Source organism: Leguminivora glycinivorella, chromosome 26 (genome assembly GCF_023078275.1).
Source record: "Leguminivora glycinivorella isolate SPB_JAAS2020 chromosome 26, LegGlyc_1.1, whole genome shotgun sequence".
Classification (NCBI taxonomy): domain Eukaryota; kingdom Metazoa; phylum Arthropoda; class Insecta; order Lepidoptera; family Tortricidae; genus Leguminivora; species Leguminivora glycinivorella.
The window spans coordinates 955235-977178 of NC_062996.1; the positions used below are offsets into that span (position 1 = coordinate 955235).

General features: G+C 36.8%; 1 protein-coding gene across 2 annotated transcripts in view; it reads left to right on the forward strand.

Annotated features, from left to right (window-relative positions):
- LOC125239625 (U4/U6 small nuclear ribonucleoprotein Prp3) overlaps positions 1–21944 on the forward strand; it is a 56158-nt gene that overhangs the window by 32407 nt on the left and 1807 nt on the right. For both annotated transcript variants that reach the window (XM_048147243.1, XM_048147244.1), the window contains 5 exons: positions 9617–9764; positions 12111–12264; positions 13510–13565; positions 18324–18473; positions 19294–19426. In XM_048147243.1, coding sequence (XP_048003200.1) covers positions 9617–9764; positions 12111–12264; positions 13510–13565; positions 18324–18473; positions 19294–19426 — 641 coding nt within the window. The remainder of the gene's footprint in view (positions 1–9616; positions 9765–12110; positions 12265–13509; positions 13566–18323; positions 18474–19293; positions 19427–21944) is intronic.

Here is a 21944-nt window from a genome sequence, read left to right on the forward strand (position 1 = left end):
ATTTTGAACCTCAGTTTTGACAATTTGACCCCTATTCTTAACTTGATATGTGTTTAAATTGTTAAATATTAATATTAGCGCCATTTAGCCGAGAATAAACCAAAGGTGTAGCGCCATCTAGATGGAACTACACACACCTTTGGTTGTAATGTTCTAAGTTACGTTTTTTTCTTACATTTATCTGTGTATATATACGTAGTTATATATTTGTGGTAATATGGACGTGCAATAGAAAGATATAACTCTACGTTTAAAGCATTTTATCATTTATGTTTCTAGCTGTGCTCAAGATTATTTTTATTGCAATGCCGGAGCGGTAGCAGCTTAAATTAAGCTAGAAAAGGACAAAAATCGAGATAGTATGACTATGAGAGCATAGGTCACAAGATAAGACATAAGTAGTACCTACTGTACATAACTAGGTAAACATGTTAGTAACATAGCTAAGACTATCGCATCTTCCTTTGACACTTCTTTATTTATATACCACATGGTGGCCAACAAGCATACGACCCTCCTGCCTGATGTTAAGCATTGTAAGCAATCACCGCAGCATGCAACTTCAGAGGTGTTAGTGTTACCTGCGCGTTGCCGACCCTTTAGAAATCTGTAAACTCCATTTTTGACCAAGATGCTCTAGAGAGATATATAACGATTCATTTATTGAAAAAGTATATGACATAGTTGTTTATATATTAAATCTACATAAATTAGGTAAACTTATAAAAGTTGTTCCGTGTGGTGACGGGTTAGAATTTCAAAAGAAGGCGACTATGGGATATGGGTTAAATTGTGGCGTATAGACGCAATGACTGCAATTATTTTTTCAACCCTTTTATTTGAAAAAGTGGCACTGAAATTTGAGTAGTTTTTTCTGCCTACCCCTTAAATGGGATACATGATTGTATGTATGTATGTTGTAAACATATAAAATTTACAAGTGAAGTCGTGATTCCAAATGTTTTCCTACACTCTCTAGTCGAGTGTTTAACAAAATAATTGTTTCTTTAAAAGAATACAAGTTTCTAGGGACTACTTTTAATTTCGTACATTTATAAATACTTATGTCTATGAATCTTAAAATTATATTTACAGCTGTTTATATAGAGACAAATAAAATATAACCGTTTTTAGGTTCGGAATTATTGAATATCCAATGTTACTTGAATATACCTTTTTTTATAACCCCGGAAAGACCTCTACAGAAGCATGTTTTCTCTCATTGTTTAAAGTAAGCAACTAAACATTGAACTTAAAAGTAGCTGCGTTTATTTTATATATAATGCTACCTACATAAAATTACTCATATTTCCTTCCGAGGAATTCGATCTAATGTCAAAGTCTCAATGTCCATCCAGGCAATTACCTCATATACCTATAACCTCATATGTATTATTAAAATACATTGATGATGACATTACACACTTTATTTGCTAAGGTTTGCTTGATACGACATTAGAAACTGACAGATAGACGGACAGAGTTGCACCATAAGGGTTCATTTTGTAAAGTACCTTTTTGGTATGTTACCCTATAAACTAACACACACAATACAATTATTTTACATACAGATGGTGTTTTTTTACGCACTAGTGCGAGAAGTGGTTCATTATATGGTAGGTCGAAACTTTGGAGGCTCATCGTACTGAAAAACGTCGTACGATACAAGAAGGAACGTCGTAACTCGTGTCGATTTGAAACACTCCCTTCAGTCGTGTTTTAATTTATCGCAACTCGTTTCGAACTTCCTTTTTTTACGCACTTGTATCGTAATGTACATACGATTCGAACATAACATAACGAATAGAGAAATATTCAGTCAACCAATTGGAACCCTAGGCCACTGTAGAACTATGTCATAGTGACGTTATAAATCAGATTGTAAGAAATCTCTTACTGCTTGTCATTTTGCCATGGTTGTAGAGTGGCCTAGGGTTCCAATTGGTTAACTGTACATAACGATATAACAAGAAGTGTTATTGCTACTTTAGGCTACAGAATCTACAGATCCCTTAAAACAGTAGTAGTAGTAGTAAACACTATTGCACAGAACAAATTACATGAAGTACAGTGAATAATTATAATGGTTATGTACAAAGGCGAGCTTATCCTCCTTAACAGTAGGGTTTGTTTATTTTTAATCATCTACCCATAATTTGTCATAAATTTGACTTTATGTGGCTTGGCACTTAAACGGGTAAACAATTTTGATGTTGTTTTTATTTTAATACAGGTTTTCCTATGGTGGTTTTAATGCATCCATACTAATATTATAAATGGGAAAGTGTCTGTCTGTTTGTTTATCCGTCTTTTACGGCAAAACGGAGCGACGAATTGGCGTGATTTTTTATGCGGAGATAGTTGAAGGAATGGAGAGTGATATAGGCTACTTATTGTCTCTTTTTAACGCGAGCAAAGCCGCAGGCAAAAGCTAGTGATTTATGAAAGGTGGTTCAGCTGTCTTTGAAATAGTCTTAAATTTAAAAAAAATATTATTGTGTTTTTTTTATAATATTCTACTCATAATCGTCCGACCTCACGCACCGCCTGCCTATTTTCACCGTGCCCACAGGACACTTACCACCAAATCCAAATATATAACTTTCTAAAATCGTAATAGTAGACGTTTCTGGTATTTCTACTATTATATTGTCTTTGTTACCAGTATTACGATTTTTCGGCTCAATTTTCTGGATATTTGATACAATCTTTTGTGTGTTGTAATAATTATTGCTGTTATAATGTCCATTATTGCTGTTATAATTTGCATTATTAGCGTTATAATTTGTAGTATAGCTATTCGGATAGGAAAGCTGGATATTGCTGTTATATTGTCCGTTTTTATTTGGAACATTATAAAAGCCATTATTTTCATTATAATTGTTTGGGTTCTTATTATTGTAGTCATTGGTTAGATAATTATTTGTATAGCCATTGTTATTTTGATAAGAATTATCACTATTGGCATTATAATTATTTTGAATTCCAGTATTCAAATGATTGTTGTTATAGGTATTAGGGTTGACGTTTCCATTTTTTTTTACATTGTAATACGGGTCAAAATGTGTAGTTGGCTTATTATAAGAATATTGATTACTCCTTTTAACTATTGGGCTGGCAGTATTATCATAAATATGATCAGTTGCGTACGGATTAAAATCTTTACTTTCATGAGTGTTATTTGCTATTTGTGATTTACCATTAGTATATGGCATATTTAATTGATCAAAATTATATTTAGCTGATTCCCTCTTCATTCTTTCTATTCGGTCTTTTTTCAACATGTTTATAACATGTACTCTATCATGTATATCACCTATCGGAGATTCTATATCTCTTTTAACTCTAATTTGGAAATCAGGATCGTCGTCCATTTTTATGTTATAATTATGCTTTTTGGCAAATAAGTTTATTAGTCCTACAAGCAAATACACTGGTATGTGTACATTTTTAACTAAGTTATACGTACAATTCTTTAATACGCTGTATATTGTCTTTTGTAGAAGATATTGTTACCAATCTCCGTATTTCTTCTTCTCTTGACGAGCTTTCGTTTCTTAGTACTTTTGGATCTCTGACTGCTACAGTTTAATCAGCGCCTAGTCATTTCTTCGTTACTAGTTCCTGAAGATTGACTGTTCATATGACTATACTTATTATTTCCTCAATATGATATATCAATTTTTATTCAAACATCCTTTTTTCTTAGTCAAGTATCTGAGTAATTTTATTATACGTCTTCCTTATTTTCTGTTAGAGGTTTTCCCTTTTCTCATCCGCGTTTCTTCGTCTGATTGTTGTCTCGTTCTATCAATTTGATGTTTCTTGCCATTTGCAGTATGTTTGCTTGCTGTTTATTCACTATTGATGTTTTTTCGCGTTTTAGTTCTTCTCATGTTAGTTTAATTCCAGCGTTTTTAATGTGGATTTCTTCTTATTTTAAATTATTTTCAATGCCTTTAAATCTAGCCTCAAATTTATACGGTAGATAGATTTCAAGTTCGTTTAAAGAGTATTTATCTCATCAATGCTTCTTGACTTTTAACCTTTGATAATTCAGCTCCGTATTTTGAAGTTTTTGCACTGAGTTTGCACTTATATTTTTACTGTCTTGATCAATTTTATCTGAATCATTGATATTCACGTCTAATCCATATTTTTAACAGTATCCATAAAATAAAATCACTTTTTTTATGTCACAAAAGCGTCTTAATTCGTATTCTAGTTTCCAATTTCACTTTTTATTTTTGATTTTTTTTTTTATAGTTTAGTTCTACACCATCACACACATCACAAAGTAACTCAGTTACTGAAATATCTGTAATTTTAAATGTCTTTGCGGTTATTTCTTTTTTTTTTCTTGCACCTTTTCACAGTGTCGTCAAAGTCTTGTTCTCTTTTATAATGAGGTTGTAGCAATATTTTCTTGTTCAATAATTGTCTTTTCAGAAGTATATTTGGCACTATTTTCTTGCAAGTAATATGTATATGCAGGTGCGAAGCATTTCGCGTGCTGTACGCAAATGAATTGTTTTGACTTCAGTTATCAGTGATTCATTGTGAAGCTGCGGCGCAGTACAGTTACTGCCAGTACTGTGACTTTATAAAGATCTTTCTGGATTTGTGTCAAAATTATTTAAATTAATAAGACTTTTTAATTTAAAAAAATCCCAGAGCCAAAAGCACTCTTTATGCAAGAACATTTTAAATGCAAATAAAACCTAATTTAGCGTTAAATTGATGCTTGTGTTTATGACATAAAGTGTTATAAAAAGAACAAACCATTGTCTTCGAAAGTTCGAATATAAAAAAAAACAAGGTAAACTTTTCTGTGTTTGAGCAAAAAGTGAATGTTAATGCGTTTTCACATTATCCGATCCAATATCGGATGTAGGACGGATATCCCATACATTATAGGCGCCATCTTGGATTTTTTCCATTGAAATCCTTCCGACATCGGATCGGATGATGTGAAAACGCACTTATAGGTTTTGCTGGAAGTTTTCTTTTAAATCTCTTACAGGAATTAGACATTAAGGCCTGATTTAGACGGCGTGTGAACTCGCATGCGATTTTAGTTACATTTCGGGCTGTTGAGGTTACATACAATTTTGGGCAGCCATCAAATACCGGAATGTAATAAAACTCGTATGCGAGTTCTCGTACCGTATGGGCCCTAAAAGTATATGGAAAATATCGATACATCTGTTATCTGTAGTGATATCATTTTTCTTGCGTTATTCACACGATTCCTATGTCTGACAACTTTCTGTGATAACCAGGACATAAGATAAGATAAAATTTATTTCATAGAAAAAGGTCTAAAATAAAACAATTACAATACTCTGAAATAATGCTTTAAAACTATAAATATAGGTACAAACATGGTTTAGGAAAGCAAACATAAATTAATAAATAAATCTTGTATGCAAAAATTGTAAACAGGTCAATATAATATTAATTTACGCCAATGACATGTCTTGGATTGGACCAAAATAGGCCGTCACTTACGTAAGTTACGTACGTACGTTACGTGTTTGTATTTTATCTGACCGTACCAAACCAGTTATTATACTGTCCATAATACATGCACTGCCGCTGCAGTGTGGTTTTTAATGTTAATTGTAATTCAATACTAGGAACATTCTTGTTTACGCATGTTTCCTAGTTTTACAATTTTGTCATTGAGTGTATCTAAATAGTCTAAAATTTAGGCAATATGTAATATTACACTTTAAGTTTTCGCGCTTTGTACACATATTTAAGGTCACATACAGGTCGAACGCGATTAATTAACATTATTTTACCTTTTTTCCCAACGTTTCGGCCAGGTTGCACTGGCCGTGGTCGCGGAAGACTGACGTCCCAACAAAGTGTCACCAGAGATGTAAACACCACAAAACTACCCGATATTAATTTATATAAATGTTTAGTCTTCCGCGACCACGGCCAGTGCAACCTGGCCGAAACGTTGGGAAAAAAGGTAAAATAATGTTAATTAATCGCGTTCGACCTGTATGTGACTTTAAATATGTAATACTAGCTTTTACGATTTACGATTTTAAGATTTTCATTTGGATCCTTAGGTTTCTCTGTAGGTATATTTATCTGCGATTATTTCGATTGCACATAATACTTTTGCTTGCAATGATTGTAGAAATATTACACATCGACCACAGCGTAGGTAATTCTTATACGCTGGGGAAACCTTTATAAACATCCCACATAGCCCGTATTTCGACACTATGATCGGTGGGTAAAAAGTACTTTTTTCTATTATCCCTTAAAAATTTTTACATTGTGCTTATACTTATCGCAAACGTAATCTTCAAGCAAGCAAACAACGATCGTCTTAGAGCACATTGATTGTAAGAGACCGCCGACCGATTATCCGTATCGCTATCGCTATCCCTATCCCAATCCCTATCACTATCCCTATCCGTTATCAAGATGTTCAATGATTTCTTACCAAGTGCTAAAATATAAAGTTTCATGGTTTTATCTTTTAAAATTAAGAAATCCCATACAAACTTTCAACCTCTTTTTCAACCCCTTCATCCCTTTTTTTCGAAATAAAAAGTAGCCTATGTTCTGTCTCAGGGTCTAAAGATTGTCTGTTCCAAATTTCATCAAAATCGGTTGCGTGGTTTTAGAGGGGAAGCGTAACAGACAGACAGACAGAGTTACTTTCGTATTTATAATATTAGTATGGATTGTTTAGGCTATAAATTCCACAAGCGGCGCTGTCGCTCGATCAGAGATGCTCCTTAAATCATCTGTAAATATGCATAAGGCCTAATGATGATAATTGATAATAAATTCCTTTTTACTTTTAATATAAAATAGCTGCATCATTAGTAAAAGTCATAGCGTTTTCTTTATTTTAAGCATTTGGTTTACCGAAGTGTCGGCTCCTTCAGGGTCCGTTTTGTAACCCGTTCCCAGCACTAACCTAATACCTTTAAACGAGCGATTTTTATGTATTTAGAAATTTATATACCTACAGATGATTTCCTATTGAGAAACCGCTCTAATTATTGCTGCTGAAATTTATTATGTGGGGGTGAAAAATCGATCTAGATTTCACGAATTAAGTAGCACGAATTCGCCGTTCGAACGTCTTTCTAAAACTATGAATTGCTATTTTCGAAATAGGACGGTTAATAATTTTAAATCTATTGGTAATGACCACTCGTTTTCGATTCTGTCAGTAGAATTTAAATCGTTAGTAGTGGAGATATTAATGAACGAAATTCACGAATACGAATGGTCGACATTCAATAATCGCCTCACTGATCTTAGGTTCCGAGACAAGCGAAATTTCGAGCTTGGTCGCCCAAGTAGATATGTACTTTGTATTATTAAAGTAACTAATAAATTAAAGATATTAATAAGTTAGCATTTTTGATTTTCTACAATAGTTATTTGTTATACAAGGGGGCAAAGTTGTATTTTAACGCCGAGTGAGGAATTGAAAAACGAGCAAGTGAAAGGATTCAATAGTTGAACCACGAGCGAAGCGAGTGGTTCGAAAATAGAATCCTGAACTTGCGAGTTTTTTAACACACGAGAAGTAAAATACATTTGCACCCGAGTGTAACACAAAACTTTTCCCCTCACTATAGCGAGGAAGCTACAACGCAAAAAAATGCGTTTATCACTGCTTCCAGTAATTCCACAGGTGGTAAATCATCTTAATTACTAGATTCACCTACTTTTATCAATTTTAAAGCAGTTAATTTGACTTTATTCAAGGTCAAATTACTTTACCCACTAGTGGATAAAATGCGTTTTTACCCGCTGGTATTAAAGGACAAAACACGTGTTTCCGAGATAGTAAGGGGAAAATTAATTTACACCATCATACATGGTATTTTTATCTCGTAATATCAGCGATTGGCCGTATAAATTATACTTACTAAACAAGTATAGCTATGGAAAAGTTTTGAGCCATTCCGTAAAAAAATATTCTGTATATTTACTACTTGTTTTTTTTATATAGGTTTACTATGTTAGCCATCCATTTATCAGAAAACACCTAATTAAGTATTAATTGAAATCCAGGATTTCTTAGAGTTTAAAGTATAAACTAAGGAAAATCATTTATTTGTTGTGACCATTTCCGGTAGGTACAAGGTAAAACTTTATATTTCTAAAGAACAGATTTTTACATGGTCCAAACACAACACGATGTGTGAGCAAGATAGCAGTATGTAAATACATTAAAATATTTGTACACACTTTTGTAATAAATGTATTTATGGATTATTTATCATAATTCGACCTTGTGCTTATTATAGGAACTAGGTATGTGTTAGAGTTATAGAGCACAAAACAATTTGTTTTCATTTTATATTTATAAACAAGTGTTATTATTTTTCTTAAAATAAAAACTCATTACTATTATTCAAAAGTCCTTTATTCGTGGCAAACTAATTTACATTTCATATAAAAAACTATATGAGGAAACAAAAACATATTTTCCCCTCACTAGCTCGGAAACACGTGTTTTGTCCTTTAATACCAGCGAGTAAAAACGCATTTTATCCACTAGTGGGTAAAGTAATTTGACCTTGAATAGAGGCAAATTTTCTGCTTTAAAATTGATAAAAGTGGGGTAATCTAGCGATAAAGATGTTTTACCACCTGTGGAACTGCTGGAAGCAGTGATAAACGCGTTTTTTTGCGTTGTACTTTCCTTGCTATAGTGAGGGGAAAAGTTTTGTGTTACACACGAGTGCAAATGTATTTTACTTCTCGTGTATTGAAAAACTCGCAAGCTCAGGATTCTATTCTCGAACCACTCGCTTCGCTCGTGGTTCAACTATTAAAATGCAACTTTGCACTCTTGTATAACAAATAACTATTAAACTTATAAGGTACTTTCCAATAAAGTGGTTTTAGCCTCAGGATAATGCTATCTACATTACCTATTTGTAAGCCTAATGTAAGCAGGTGGTCGGGCCTTTAAGGGCGTTCCCTGCCCCAGTGACCTTCGATTTGAATCCATTGATATTATGATAGTTTCTAAAACCTATCATATTAACAGCATCGTCTTTAGACGAAATAATTTCTCATAATTCCTTCACAGCTCATTGTTTCTGTGATATTTGGCATCAAAGTTGAACAATTATAGGGTCAAAAACTGGTTTTTTGGTCACAACTTTTGTTTAAATGACTTTAAAATATTAAAATCTCTCTTGAATTTTAAGAAAAGTCAAAGGTAAATCCAAACATGTCGATTTTATGTATGTGACACCCTTCACTAAAATCAAATTTCGATAAAAGTGTTTTTTAGACCATGTTTAAATAATTAATAAAAATATAAATATTAACTTTTTTTAAATATGGCTCTTACGAATAGAGATAAAATATTAAAGAACCGATGGCCGTTAGAGTTATAATTCTATCTGTAGTGCAAATTTAGGAATTTCAACTCAGTAACTCGTCAAAAATCGCTGAAAACCGCGTGGAGCCCATTAACTCGTCGCGTTTCGCGTCGAGATACACTCGCCTCTGGTTTTCGAATATTGCACTTTTTCTATCACTGTATGCCCCATTTCAATGTAGTTTACACTTGAAGACTATAAATTAATGTATATTTATTTGTCCACAGCGGAGCCCCTAAAGCCTACATATATGCCCGTGTTCCTGACGAAGAAGGAACGCAAGAAGCTACGCAGACAATCCCGCAGGGAAGCATGGAAGGAGGAACAGGAACGCGTCAGGCTGGGACTTGAAGCCCCACCAGAGCCCAAACTCAGGTAAAATACTACTCACTACCAAGGTCAGGTAATTACATACTACTCACTACAAAGGTCAGGTAAGTGCATCATTATCATCATCTTCCTCGCGTTATCCCGGCATTTACCACGGGTCATGGGAGCCCGAGGGTCCGCTTTGACAACTAATCCCAAGATTTGGCGTAGGCACTAGTTTTACGACAGCGAGGCCTTATTGGAATTAGTCCGGTTTCCTCACGATATTTTCCTTCACCGAAAAGCGACTGGCAAATATCAAATGACATTTTGCACATACGTTCCGAAGAACTCATTGGTACGAGCCGGGGTTCGAATCCGTGACCTCCGGATCGAAAGTCGCACGCTCTTACCGCTAGGCACAGCGCTTATTAAGGTCAGATAAGTGCATATTATAAATAAATAATAAATATTGGGGGGACACCGTACACAGATCAACCTAGCCCCAAACTAAGCAAAGCTTGTACTATGGGTGCTTATTACCCTTAGTGACTTCCCTGACTATGTCTAAGTCTGTGCGCGGGTACCAACAGCGCAGGTCTTCTTCTAGCTGAGTGGGATTTGCTTATATTATAGGAAATTCACCAGGGTTTTTTCTTACGTATTTACCAATCTCAAATTAGAAAAGTGAAGGTACAGTCATAACCTTAAGTTGACTAATAGCTGACGAGCGGGTTCGTCTTCAGGGACTCTGGATATCAACCTAATTAGGTAAGGTCCGGGTCACGGTGTCTGACACTCTTCCTCTTTGTAATACGACAGTATTGTAATAGAATACATCGACGACCGGTCTGGCGTAGTCGGTAGTGACCCTGCCTGCTACGCCGCGGTCCCGGGTTCGAATCCCGGTAAGGGCATTTATTTGTGTGATGAGCGCAGATATTTGTTCCTGAGTCATGGATGTTTTCTATATATATAAGTATTTATATATTGTATATATCGTTGTCTGAGTACCCACAACACAAGCCTTCTTGAGCTTACCGTGGGCCTCAGTCAATCTGTGTAAGAATGTCCTGTAATATTTATTTATATTTATTTTATTTATTTACATACATACATACAATCACGCCTACATATTTAAAAATATTAATTTATTATTATTTTATTATTTTGTTTTATAGTTACAATCACGCCTGTTTCCCAGAGGGGTAGGCAGAGATCCCGGATTTCCATTTACTAAGATCCTGACAAATCACTTTCGATTCACACACTTTCATAACGTTTCTCATACACGCTCGTCGGTTTCGAGTACTTCTGACCTGGGGCGTGAATGAAAATGAAAATGAAATATTTATTTTTCAAGTAGGCATATTACAATGCGCATATGAACGTCAAATAAAGCTACGCCGGCTCTAACCCTACGCCCCAGCCTCGATTTCAGTCCCCCCTCAGTTGGGAGGGGGGTATCCACTATGGGACCGGCAAGAAACTCGGCGGGCAACTTCTTTTCAAAACATTACATCTTATAATTAACATGCATTAAATAACAAGATACAATTTAACATGCAAAAGTATTCATCAAAGAATATGAACAGACTAGGTACTCTATGGAAATTAATTTCAATAAATTATATTATTGCTTAATAATACGTCGTTCTTCTTCAGAGAAAACATATCAAATTGTCACAGAAGAAAAAGATAATATGAATCTCAATGTCATTAAATATGTAATTTACACAACATAAAATATTTGATGTGCTTTCTTATCTGAACTGTGTCCTCTACACATAATACAATTACATATTTTCATTGCTATACGTTTTTTGTAGTTTCTGGTTCGGGCCATGCATGTTTGTCTGTTAAATAGTCCTCGACTCTGTAATAAGCCTTAACATCAATGATTTTTTTAAGTAGTTCTTAAGAGCTGGGAGGGGTAATCTCAAAGCAGTGTCAGGTAACTTATTATAAAAATGAATGCATTGCTCAACAAATGACTTCTGTACTTTACGGACACGAAACTTCTTTATGGCAAGCTTATTTTTGTTTCTAGTGTTATGATTATGGATATCAGAATTCTTAACAGTTTCCTGTCCTGTTTCTCGAAAGGTATAAGCCTTGTATTACAAGTGTGTTTCCATGACAACCCATACGATTTGACAGTTCGCGCACTTGTAATACAAGGCTTGTATCTTTCGAGAAACGGGCCCCTGGCCTTTTTGCAATATTTCCCCGATTTGAACAAGAAAAGTTCGCCTAGGTCTTCCACTTCCAACTGACCCTTCCACTCTTTTTTCATATACTTTCTTCGTTACTCTCCTGAGCATCTATCCTCTCTACATGCCCGAACCACCTTAACATACCCATCTCAATAGAATAGAATATAATAAGTAAAAATAACATTTTTTTTTTCAGGATATCGAACCTAATGCGAGCCCTAGGCACGGAGGCGGTGCAAGACCCCACGGCGATAGAGGCGAAAGTCCGCGAGCAGATCGCCAAGCGGCAGAAGACGCATCTCGATGCCAACAAGGCGCGCGCGCTCACCAAGGACCAGAAGAGAGAAAAGGTAATGAATTAATTATAAAGAAATATATCTTTAGTTTATAATAAACTAGCTTTTGCTCGCGGCTTCGCTCGAGTTAGAAAGAGACAAAAAGTAGTCTATGTCACTCTCCATCTCTTCAACTATCTCCATTTAAAAGATCACGTCAATTCGTTGTTCCGTTTTGCCGCAGACGGACAAACAAACAGACACAGACACTTTCCCATTTGATATTAGTATGGTGTTTTATCACATAGGCGATGGTGCACAAATAAGAGTTTACCGCACTGACAACGTTCTTAGCGCCATCTATCGGCGAGTACTGGTAAACAATGTTACGTAGACTGATAAGTCACACAAAGATGTCACTATTTTTGAAAATCTCAGCAGGGTTAGCACGTGATTATGTCGCCGCCAGATAGACTACCTATATTTTTAGATATTATATTCAGATACTATTTTTTTTGTCTCGTTTTAATAGTACAAATATATTTTTTCTATTAACTTCTTGTTATGGTTTTAGTGTGAATTGTATCTCTAAATGTTATCTTACTGTACCCTTACTTATTGTGTTGCACTCTCGAGCGACCCTGGGCCCCACGGAAGACCAGCGCTGTGGCACCATCTGTGCCTGAGCATATGCTGAGTGGTGTCCTTTTGCGACCACTATATCAAACATTATGTATTTACATGTTGTGTTTATGTACTCTAGTATATAAGTACCTTCTTGGTCGTAATAAATGTTTCTTCTTTCTTTTACCCGTCCTTATGTCATTACAGTTAGAAGAAGACGTGTCATCTATCTCGCGGCGACATACTCTCGCGGCAGTCATGTGCTAGGCCTACTGGTGCAAATGAGCATTTCTTTTTTTTTGCCATTAAAAAAATTTTGATTGTTTTAGGGAATTTTAGGTCAATTGTACTCAGAATCACGAGTACTTTCAATCTCGCTGGGAGACAAAAAGTGTCCCAGATTTTCTATACATTTTTGTTACTTTCCTCTTTTGTTACCCCATACAACATGTATGAAAAATGGTAACAAAATAAGGAAAAATCGTATGGGACATTTTTTTTACTACTAGGATTGAAAAAGCTAGTAATTCTGAGTAGAAATAGCATTTTTTTTTTCCAAAAATATAAAAAGAAGAAATGCTCAAATGCGGTAACGTATCTATCTCGATATAAACTTTCACGATTTTTACACATACATTTAACAAACGGGATTTAATCTTGTAAAACTAAATCATAACAGTTGTTTTTCATTTACAGATCGATCGGAAAATTAGAGAAGACACGAGTATGGGCGTCAACGTTGCTGTGTATAGGTAAAGTCATGTAACTCCTTATAGACCATAGAGAAATAAGCAAGGGAAGAGAAACTCCATACATCAGTAAATGCAAGTTATTTGTATAGGCATAGTCATAGTGACATCTAGCGACAATCACGCGTCAACTAGCGTGAATTATCAGTACCACTACTCGACACTAGGTGGCAACAGTCTCTCGTCTACCAAAATTTAATGTTAGAACAGTTTACAACTTATATTACAAACAGAAGGAATTGAAAACAGAATCCTGATTAATACTATAATAATAATAATAATAAAGACGTTTATTCAAAAGTTTGAACACAGGTACATTATAAAAGTACACAGGCATGCTTACAAACTAATTGAAAAGGTAGGTAGCTCAGCTAATGTCTGTGCCAGAGGGCCTCGAGGCGCAGCGGCCACAAGGACTGCCAGCAACGGACGCTGTTATTCTGCCACCACCAGATTTATAGCTAGCTAACTAATAACTAACAGTAAAAACATTAACGCCATTTCGGACAGGATAGCATAAACTGAACAAATGCAAGGTAACTATGTAATATTAGCTAATAAAAATTGGTGAGCATTAGACTCTTCGTTCGTCGCGACATCTATTGACAAGTGGCAGTACTGATAATGTACGCTAGTTGACGCGTGATTGTCGCTAGATGTCACTATAACTGCCTATACAAATAACTCGCATTTACTAATGTATGGAGTTACAACTCTTCCCATACTTATTCCTCTATATGTATATGGTTATAACCTAACCACAAAATTAAAATTTTGAAAAAAAACCCCCGACTGCGACATAGTAGACCGATTTTCATGAAACATAGCTAAGAACACTCCCGACTAACTCAGCTTTCAGCCAAAAAAACTAAATCTAAATCGGTTCATCCGTTCGGGAGCTACGATGCCACAGACAGACAGACAGACACGTCAAACTTATAACACCCCGTTCTTTTTGCGTCGGGAGTTCCGTTCGACACGCCGTCGAGGACGGACGCATCCTTGTCCCTTAAAGGCTGTAAAATCCCGGCCGCCAGAACAAAAGAGAGCCCGCGATAACGCCGCAGGCAAACTGACCGACCGACGGTCCAAGTTCCTTAACGTTTTGTAATAATTAGTGTTTGTATTTTCTCGGGATAGTGATAAAGAATACCCGTAATAGTGCAATATGTTACTAGTAACGAATTAAATCAAGTGCGTGTGGTTTTCGTCTCCATCATCATCCTGCGCTAGCGCGGCGGCGCCGCGGCGCCTGCGATCCAACGCCGATGCGCAGTGACTGCGGTCAGCTCCGCCTCTACAATGGCCAAATTGGTGAGCTCGTTCCATCTGTGTTACAGGCATCAACATCCTAGGTGCACTAAAACCAGTGTCCCAGGGCCCATGCCCAGGGCCCCGGGACTCTATATAGGTATACCTAGTATTTAAGCGATTGATTAGGATGTATTACGCGTGACGCGTGATCCTGTAACGACGCTTTTCCTGTTCGCTTCATTTTTATATCTAGCCAGAGTTGGTTCTTAGTACGACAATTCAAATCATTAGTTCTAGTAGTGAGACTTTAATTTAGCCAGCTTTAATCTACAGCCTACATACAGCCACCTGAGAGACAGCGTTGGCTTTTAGCACGGATAAGTTGAATTAGGTAACGAGGCTGATTAAATACATAATTTATTTCAATTATATACCTCATCATCATTTTAGGACAAGATTACAAAAAAGCTATTAGGCATTAATTGGTATATGCTACGTATCTAGCCGATGCAGGTTCTTAGCACTGTCATCGTATTAGGCAAATAAGGCAGATCACATACCTAGCTTACTTCGAACTCAATACATTTCTAGTTTTATCAATTTTTGTATAGTAAATAGCCTTTTATTTTCTCAGTTCTATTTAGCTATATAATATCTAGCCGATACAGTAACGCCCGAACTAGTGTTGGATCTTGGCACGGTTATATTTTATTAGGCAAATAAGACTAATAATCACATAGTAAAGGTAAATTATTACATAACATGAAAGACAGATTTGGATTTGGCCCGAACAAAAGAGTTCCTCTCTGGAACTTCCCAGTTAAGGCAACGTAAATGTATTGTGCACCATAAAACTATTACTCCATATAAAAAATAATAGCAGACATGGAAATACAGAAAGTATCTTATGGTAACTTTACGGATCCCAACGCATAGGCATAATAAAAAAAGTCACATCTGGCATCAAGCTGTAGTGTTTCTGCAAACTGGGGTCACTAACAAAGATAGGCTCATTACGTAAGACCCTTTTGATGCAAGGATTGTTTTTTGCCCATCGGAACTATTGTCTTCAACTACAAAATAGCAGCGTGACCATATACTACTCGTAAAGAGAGAGGTATACAATAACGAGTCTTTTTGGTCAAAATTTATTACGGAAATGGACCGGTGATAGACAGAACCATAAAATGGTAAAAACCGGTAAAACAATAACCAAAATGATAACATATCTTCGACCTTGTTATCTGAAAAAAAACATAAGACACCGTAATCATCGAAGCCGCACATGAAGGGAACGAGCACCTTGGCAGGCGTGGGAAAACTCACTGATACAAGACATGGAATATTACATCCTTCTGAGTGGCTCCTCATGGCCGACGACAAAAGCGTATTCATCAAAGCAACAGTAGCAATATATAAACAAGAAGAAAATCAACTCACAGCGAGTCAGCGAGTAATCTTCGAGCAAACAACATCTCAAGATGATATTGATCCTGCTGGATACAAGATACATATTGCGAAGACGGAAACTAAAGCGACGAGTAGCACTGTAGCATATCATCAACGCTCTCCTTCGACGACGTAACCTACCCCTCCTACATTCCAATATTGGCTCGAGGCTGCATAGCCGGCTGATTACAACTTCCTAACCCCATCCCTGAGCGTGTCACTCCCTAAAAAATTACGTCCCCTGGTACGCCGGCTAGTCCGGAGCAGGCATGTCCTGGCTGGGTGTGGCGTCTCTTGTCTTGTCTTGTCTTGGCAACTCAATGCCGGACGCCGCGAACCCGATAGTCGGGCAAGCGGCGGACGCTCAGGGCTGTGCCAAGTAACTTTCGTATACGTGCATATAATGAAAGAGTGCGTAGCACAATGTCGAAAATCAAATGTTCTAAGTACGAAATTTCGAAAGACATGACATCGAAAATCAAAATTGCTAATGTACGAAATTCCTAAATTCAACAGTGAAGTTAACTCCTCTTCGCGTAATTGTGGCTGAGAGTTGTGCTCATCAACTACTGCATCCTCGCCGAATATATTTATTAAGTCTCGCTCAATGTCATCAGCAGGCCTAGCACATGATGGCCGCGAGAGTATGTCGCCGCGAGATAGATCATATGTCTTTTTCTAATTGTATTAATGACATAAGGACGGGTAGTCTATCTCGCGGCGACATACTCTCGCGGCCATCATATGCTAGGCCTACAGGACCACGAGCATTCGCCATCGTCGTAGTAGAAACAACCAAATTAATTATCAATTCCAATCAGAGGCAAAACCACAAAGTCCAGTAAGAAAGCAGAAGTCACAGTTGTCCAGAAACAAGCCGATAGTCGTCAAAATAAAAATTAACACAACACAACAACGTCCAAAGCACATCACAAACCATTACGGAATGGCTCGGATTGCAAATTTTACACCGTGACCGGTGTGAAAAACCCGAGTCGCAAACTTCAAATAGATAAGGGATGGTAAACAACATCTCCAGGGTTAAGTGTATGATCACAGTAACTACATTCTTTTGTCAAAGAAATTGCGTCCTTATGGTATGTGTACTAGCGTACTAATTATCGTAACTATTCAAAGCTACTTGTTACGTTTTGCTTCCACGCAGTTGCAGTGCAGTGCTGTTTTATGACTGACCTATTGTCTTTTTCTGAGAACTGCCGCTTAGAAATTAGAATGTTGTTAGGTTCTTATTAGTTGAATTTCTTAGTTTATTTTTCTCCGAATTTTGTTTCACTAAAATCATCCTATGAGTACCTACTCTATCACTCTTAAATATTCGTAAACACAAATTAGGTTGTACGATTTACGAAAATTCTAACTCCTATTGATACATACCCGTGTATGCGATTTAACGTAACCAACTAATAAGAATTATTATTTTGTAATCGCATTAGGTAAAGTAAATAAAAATACAAAGTGAATTAATAAATATAATAATCGACTGTACCAACTTTTCGACCACATAAGTACATTATAATCAGAAGACAGTCAGTGGCAGCCCTGAGGTAGCGAAGATGCAAAGCTTGCCCGACTATCGGGTACGTTGGCGTCGCGTGAAGGTTTATAGCTCTTGCTCGACTATCGGGTATGCCAGCATCTGAGTAAAGTTTACGAGTACCCGATTGTCGGGTACGCGGTGTCCAATGTGTTAAGCCTGTGTCGAGAGATGGCAGTCTATGCACTGTGATTACACATTTTACTTTGACAGTAACTCTCTATAATACTCGATCCTCTTTGGTATTATAGAGAGTTACTGTCAAAGTAAAATGTGTAATCAACTAATCACAGTGCATATACTGCCATCTCTTGACACAGGCTTATAAATAAAATGTCAAATATTAATATTAGCGCCATCTAGCCAAGCGTCCTCCAAAGGTGTAACGCCATCTTGGTCACCGTACCTTTTTCTGTATTGTACTGCGGTACGTTTTTTTCTTAGACTTTATCTGTCTATACGGAGTTATATATGTCTTTGCTTATATTATCATGTAATTCCAGAGTACGAGACCTCTTCGAGTGCGCTTCAGCGAAGTTCAAAGTCGAAGTGAACGCGCAACAACTACACATGACAGGCTGCGTGGTGTTGCACAGGGGCTGCTGTGTAGTGGTGGTGGAGGGGGGGCCTAAACAACATGCCAAGTACAAACGGTACGTATACAGTTCAGATTTCCCTCGTGTAAGACACTGGTCCCACCAAAAGCGATTTAGCTATGAGCTATCGTCGATAGAAAGGAACATAGTATAGTCGCTCCCGTGTAAATATAACTCGGCTTTCAGACAAAAAAAACTAAATCTAAATCGGTTCATCCGTTCGGGAGCTACGATGCCACAGACAGACAGACACACACAGACAGACAGACAAACAGACACACACAGACAGACAGACAAACAGACACAGACAGACAGACAGACAGACGGACAGACAGACAGACGGACAGACAGACAGACAGACACGTCAAACTTATAACACCCCTTCGTTTTTGCGTCGGGGTGTTATACGTTTGACGTCTGTCTGTCTGTGGCATCGTAGCTCCCGAACGGATGAACCGATTTAGTTTTTTTTTTGCCTGAAAGCTGAGTTAGTCGGGAGCGTTCTTAGCCATGTTTCACGAAACATGTTTCATAAAATTGGATACCGTTTTATTAGACAGGCGTCCGGTTTTTTATCCATAGCCCAGTATTTAGTCCATCACTTTCATCAAAATAGACCAGTTCATTTTAGATTCCATCAACTCTCAAATAGTCCTTACACCCTGGCGGGTGTTGCCTCTGCGTGTGTCCCATGATATGGGCAAGGGCAACATCCGCTCGGTGTACCCCTTACATTTCATTAAAGTGTCGAAAGGGCCTCTACGCGTTGGCTTCGGCCCCGCGCACGCCTCCCAAAGGTCCGGAATACCATTGTTCCGTGATGGGAAAGATTCATATTAAAAGCAAGATTGTTGAATTGTTTGTTTTTTGCTTCCAGCCTGATGCTAAACCGTATTAAATGGGAGGACGACTTGGTAAAGGACGCAGAGGGGGCGGAGGTCCCGAACACGTGCACCCTCGTGTGGGAGGGCGCCACCAAGCAACGCGCCTTCGGGGACATCAAGTTTAAGGTAACTGTTGACTAAGAAATAAAAACACCAGTTCTTGTTTTCCCTTGCTGCGGTGGTGTGTATGGGGAGCAGCGCGTGCGCGCTCTCTCGCCGTCTGTGTTCAAGTGACGCTCCAAGCGTCGGGGCGGGTATTTATATCATTTCCCGGCCGCGAAGCTTGTGTACCATTCGTCGAGTGTGTTTTGGTACTGTGTGTGTCTATTGTGTAACAGCAATTTTCTTTATTGTTCAATTAAAATTCTTATGGGATAAACAATAATAATTTTCTTTACATTCTTATAAGTAATTACATGTATATTCTAATTAGATTCGTTGTGTAAGTACCAGTGCCGGTTCCTTACTTGTTTATTTATATTGATTGCCATGTTATGCTTATATGTATATACGACTGAACCATTTTGGGTTTAAGGATAAGTAAGAATCTGCTAAGTATAGTTCAGTCGTCTTTATGAAGTGCTAGGCTTAATGGGGAATAAAACAAACAATAAATCAACATTTCTTTTTATTACTTATTGTCTTAAATCTATGTAATCCTATATCTAACCTACGTGATCGTTGTATATTATTTATTTACAATTTTGGGGCTATTTACGACAGTAACGGTGATTCTCAATCGTCTGCTCCATATTCTAATAGGGAACTTGACTGTACAGTCGAGGTCAAAAATACCTTTACAGTTGAGTGTTACAAAAATACCTTTACATTTAAATAGTTTTACACACTGCATGACAAAAACATGCTTCCAACACACATGACAGATTCATCTTTTCACTTATCGCACCAAAGTTCAGTTTACAATCTGTCTTCCATAGAAACATTGTCACAAATTGTGACATATAGGTTTACATTGCATGTTACAGAATAAGATTTCCTGTGAATGTGCCGTAAATATGTTTACATTTGCAGTAGCATTATAAACTTTACGTTCTAGCTTACTTTTCGTTTACTTACACCTATTGCTACATAAACATCTTTACAGATTTCATTGGGATTTGATTCTTAATTTGAATAATGACAATCACCGAAAACAGTACCATACTGTCAAATAACCTATCTCTTTCATTCGTCGTGTTTGGCCTAGTTATTATCCTCTCGATGAGTTATTGATAATTGTGCAAAAAAGTACAGTTTGCAATAAAAAAATGTACAGTCAGCGTCATAACCTTGGTAGCATTGGAAATAGTAAATACGTTCGTTATATGAATAAATTCTATGGAGTAACGAACTTGTTGACTACTTTGAATGCTACCCAGGTTATGACGCTGACTGTACCATTTTTTATTACTTACAGATTACAACACAACTTACAATGATTAATAACTAATAAGTACCGTGAAATGGAGTGAGTAGGGATTGCGAGGAAAACATAGTCATGAATCGGTTGGGTAGGGATGCGGATGGTGTGATGGAGTGAGAAGGTATTTCACATTACATACATTCTGTAGGAATTGCAGCAGTTGTAATATCGTCACTCCCATATCACTCCATTCTTCAGTGTCCATGTGACGGAGGCACAATTTCGTGTGAGGGGGTAAATACAAATTAAATTTGCACAGCAACATCGCCTTATGGAAATCTGACGGCCGATAGAGATTCACTTCATAGCACCCGTTAAAGGGACATTTATTTTGTATATTTATTTTGTTCTACTAGGTATTGCTCTCTTCAATGGATTTACGTTTTCCATACCTATTGGTTATCTACAATAGTTAAGTAAGGTAGTACAGTACGATTAATATCAGTTAACGATTTGGATTGTACATCTATCTTGCTCGCACTTATGCGATCTCGATAAGAGCGTGCGAGAAAGGGGGAAAGCCGAATAGTTAACTGATTTTAATCGCACTGTAAGGTCGGGGAAATTTCTAAGATCCAGGATTTAATAATACCACGCACACTTGTTAGCTATCTGACGTATGTGAGGTGACCTTGAATGTCAAAACTATCCTACTAATATTATAAACGTGAAAGTTTGTGAGGATGTAAATTTGTTTGTTTGTTGCTCTTTCACGCTTAAACGGCTTGACAGATTTTGATGAAACTTGGTATACATAAATAATATGACCTAGAATAACATATAGGCTACTTTTTACCGCGGGGAAAATGATAATTACCACGCGAGCAAAGCCGCGGGTGACAGCTAGTAACAAATATTTTAATTGATATCTTTTATATCCATATGAATTAGTTCAAAATAAACACTATTCTGCATTGGAAACCAGTTTACAAAACAAAATATTTTTTCTTGATTAGAAAGCGGCCGAAGGGGCAAATACCATAAACACGTTAAACCTATAAGAATAAGACCTTTTTTGGAGTCGATTATAAAGCCGATATTGATATTTATGACGATATGATGTCATTATTCAAATTATAAACAGACCAATCAAATCTGTAAAGATGTTTATGTAGCAATAGGTGTAAGTAGACGAAAAGTAAGCTAGAACGTAAAGTTTATAATGCTACTGCAAATGTAAACATATTTACGGCACATTCACAGGAAATCTTATTCTGTAAC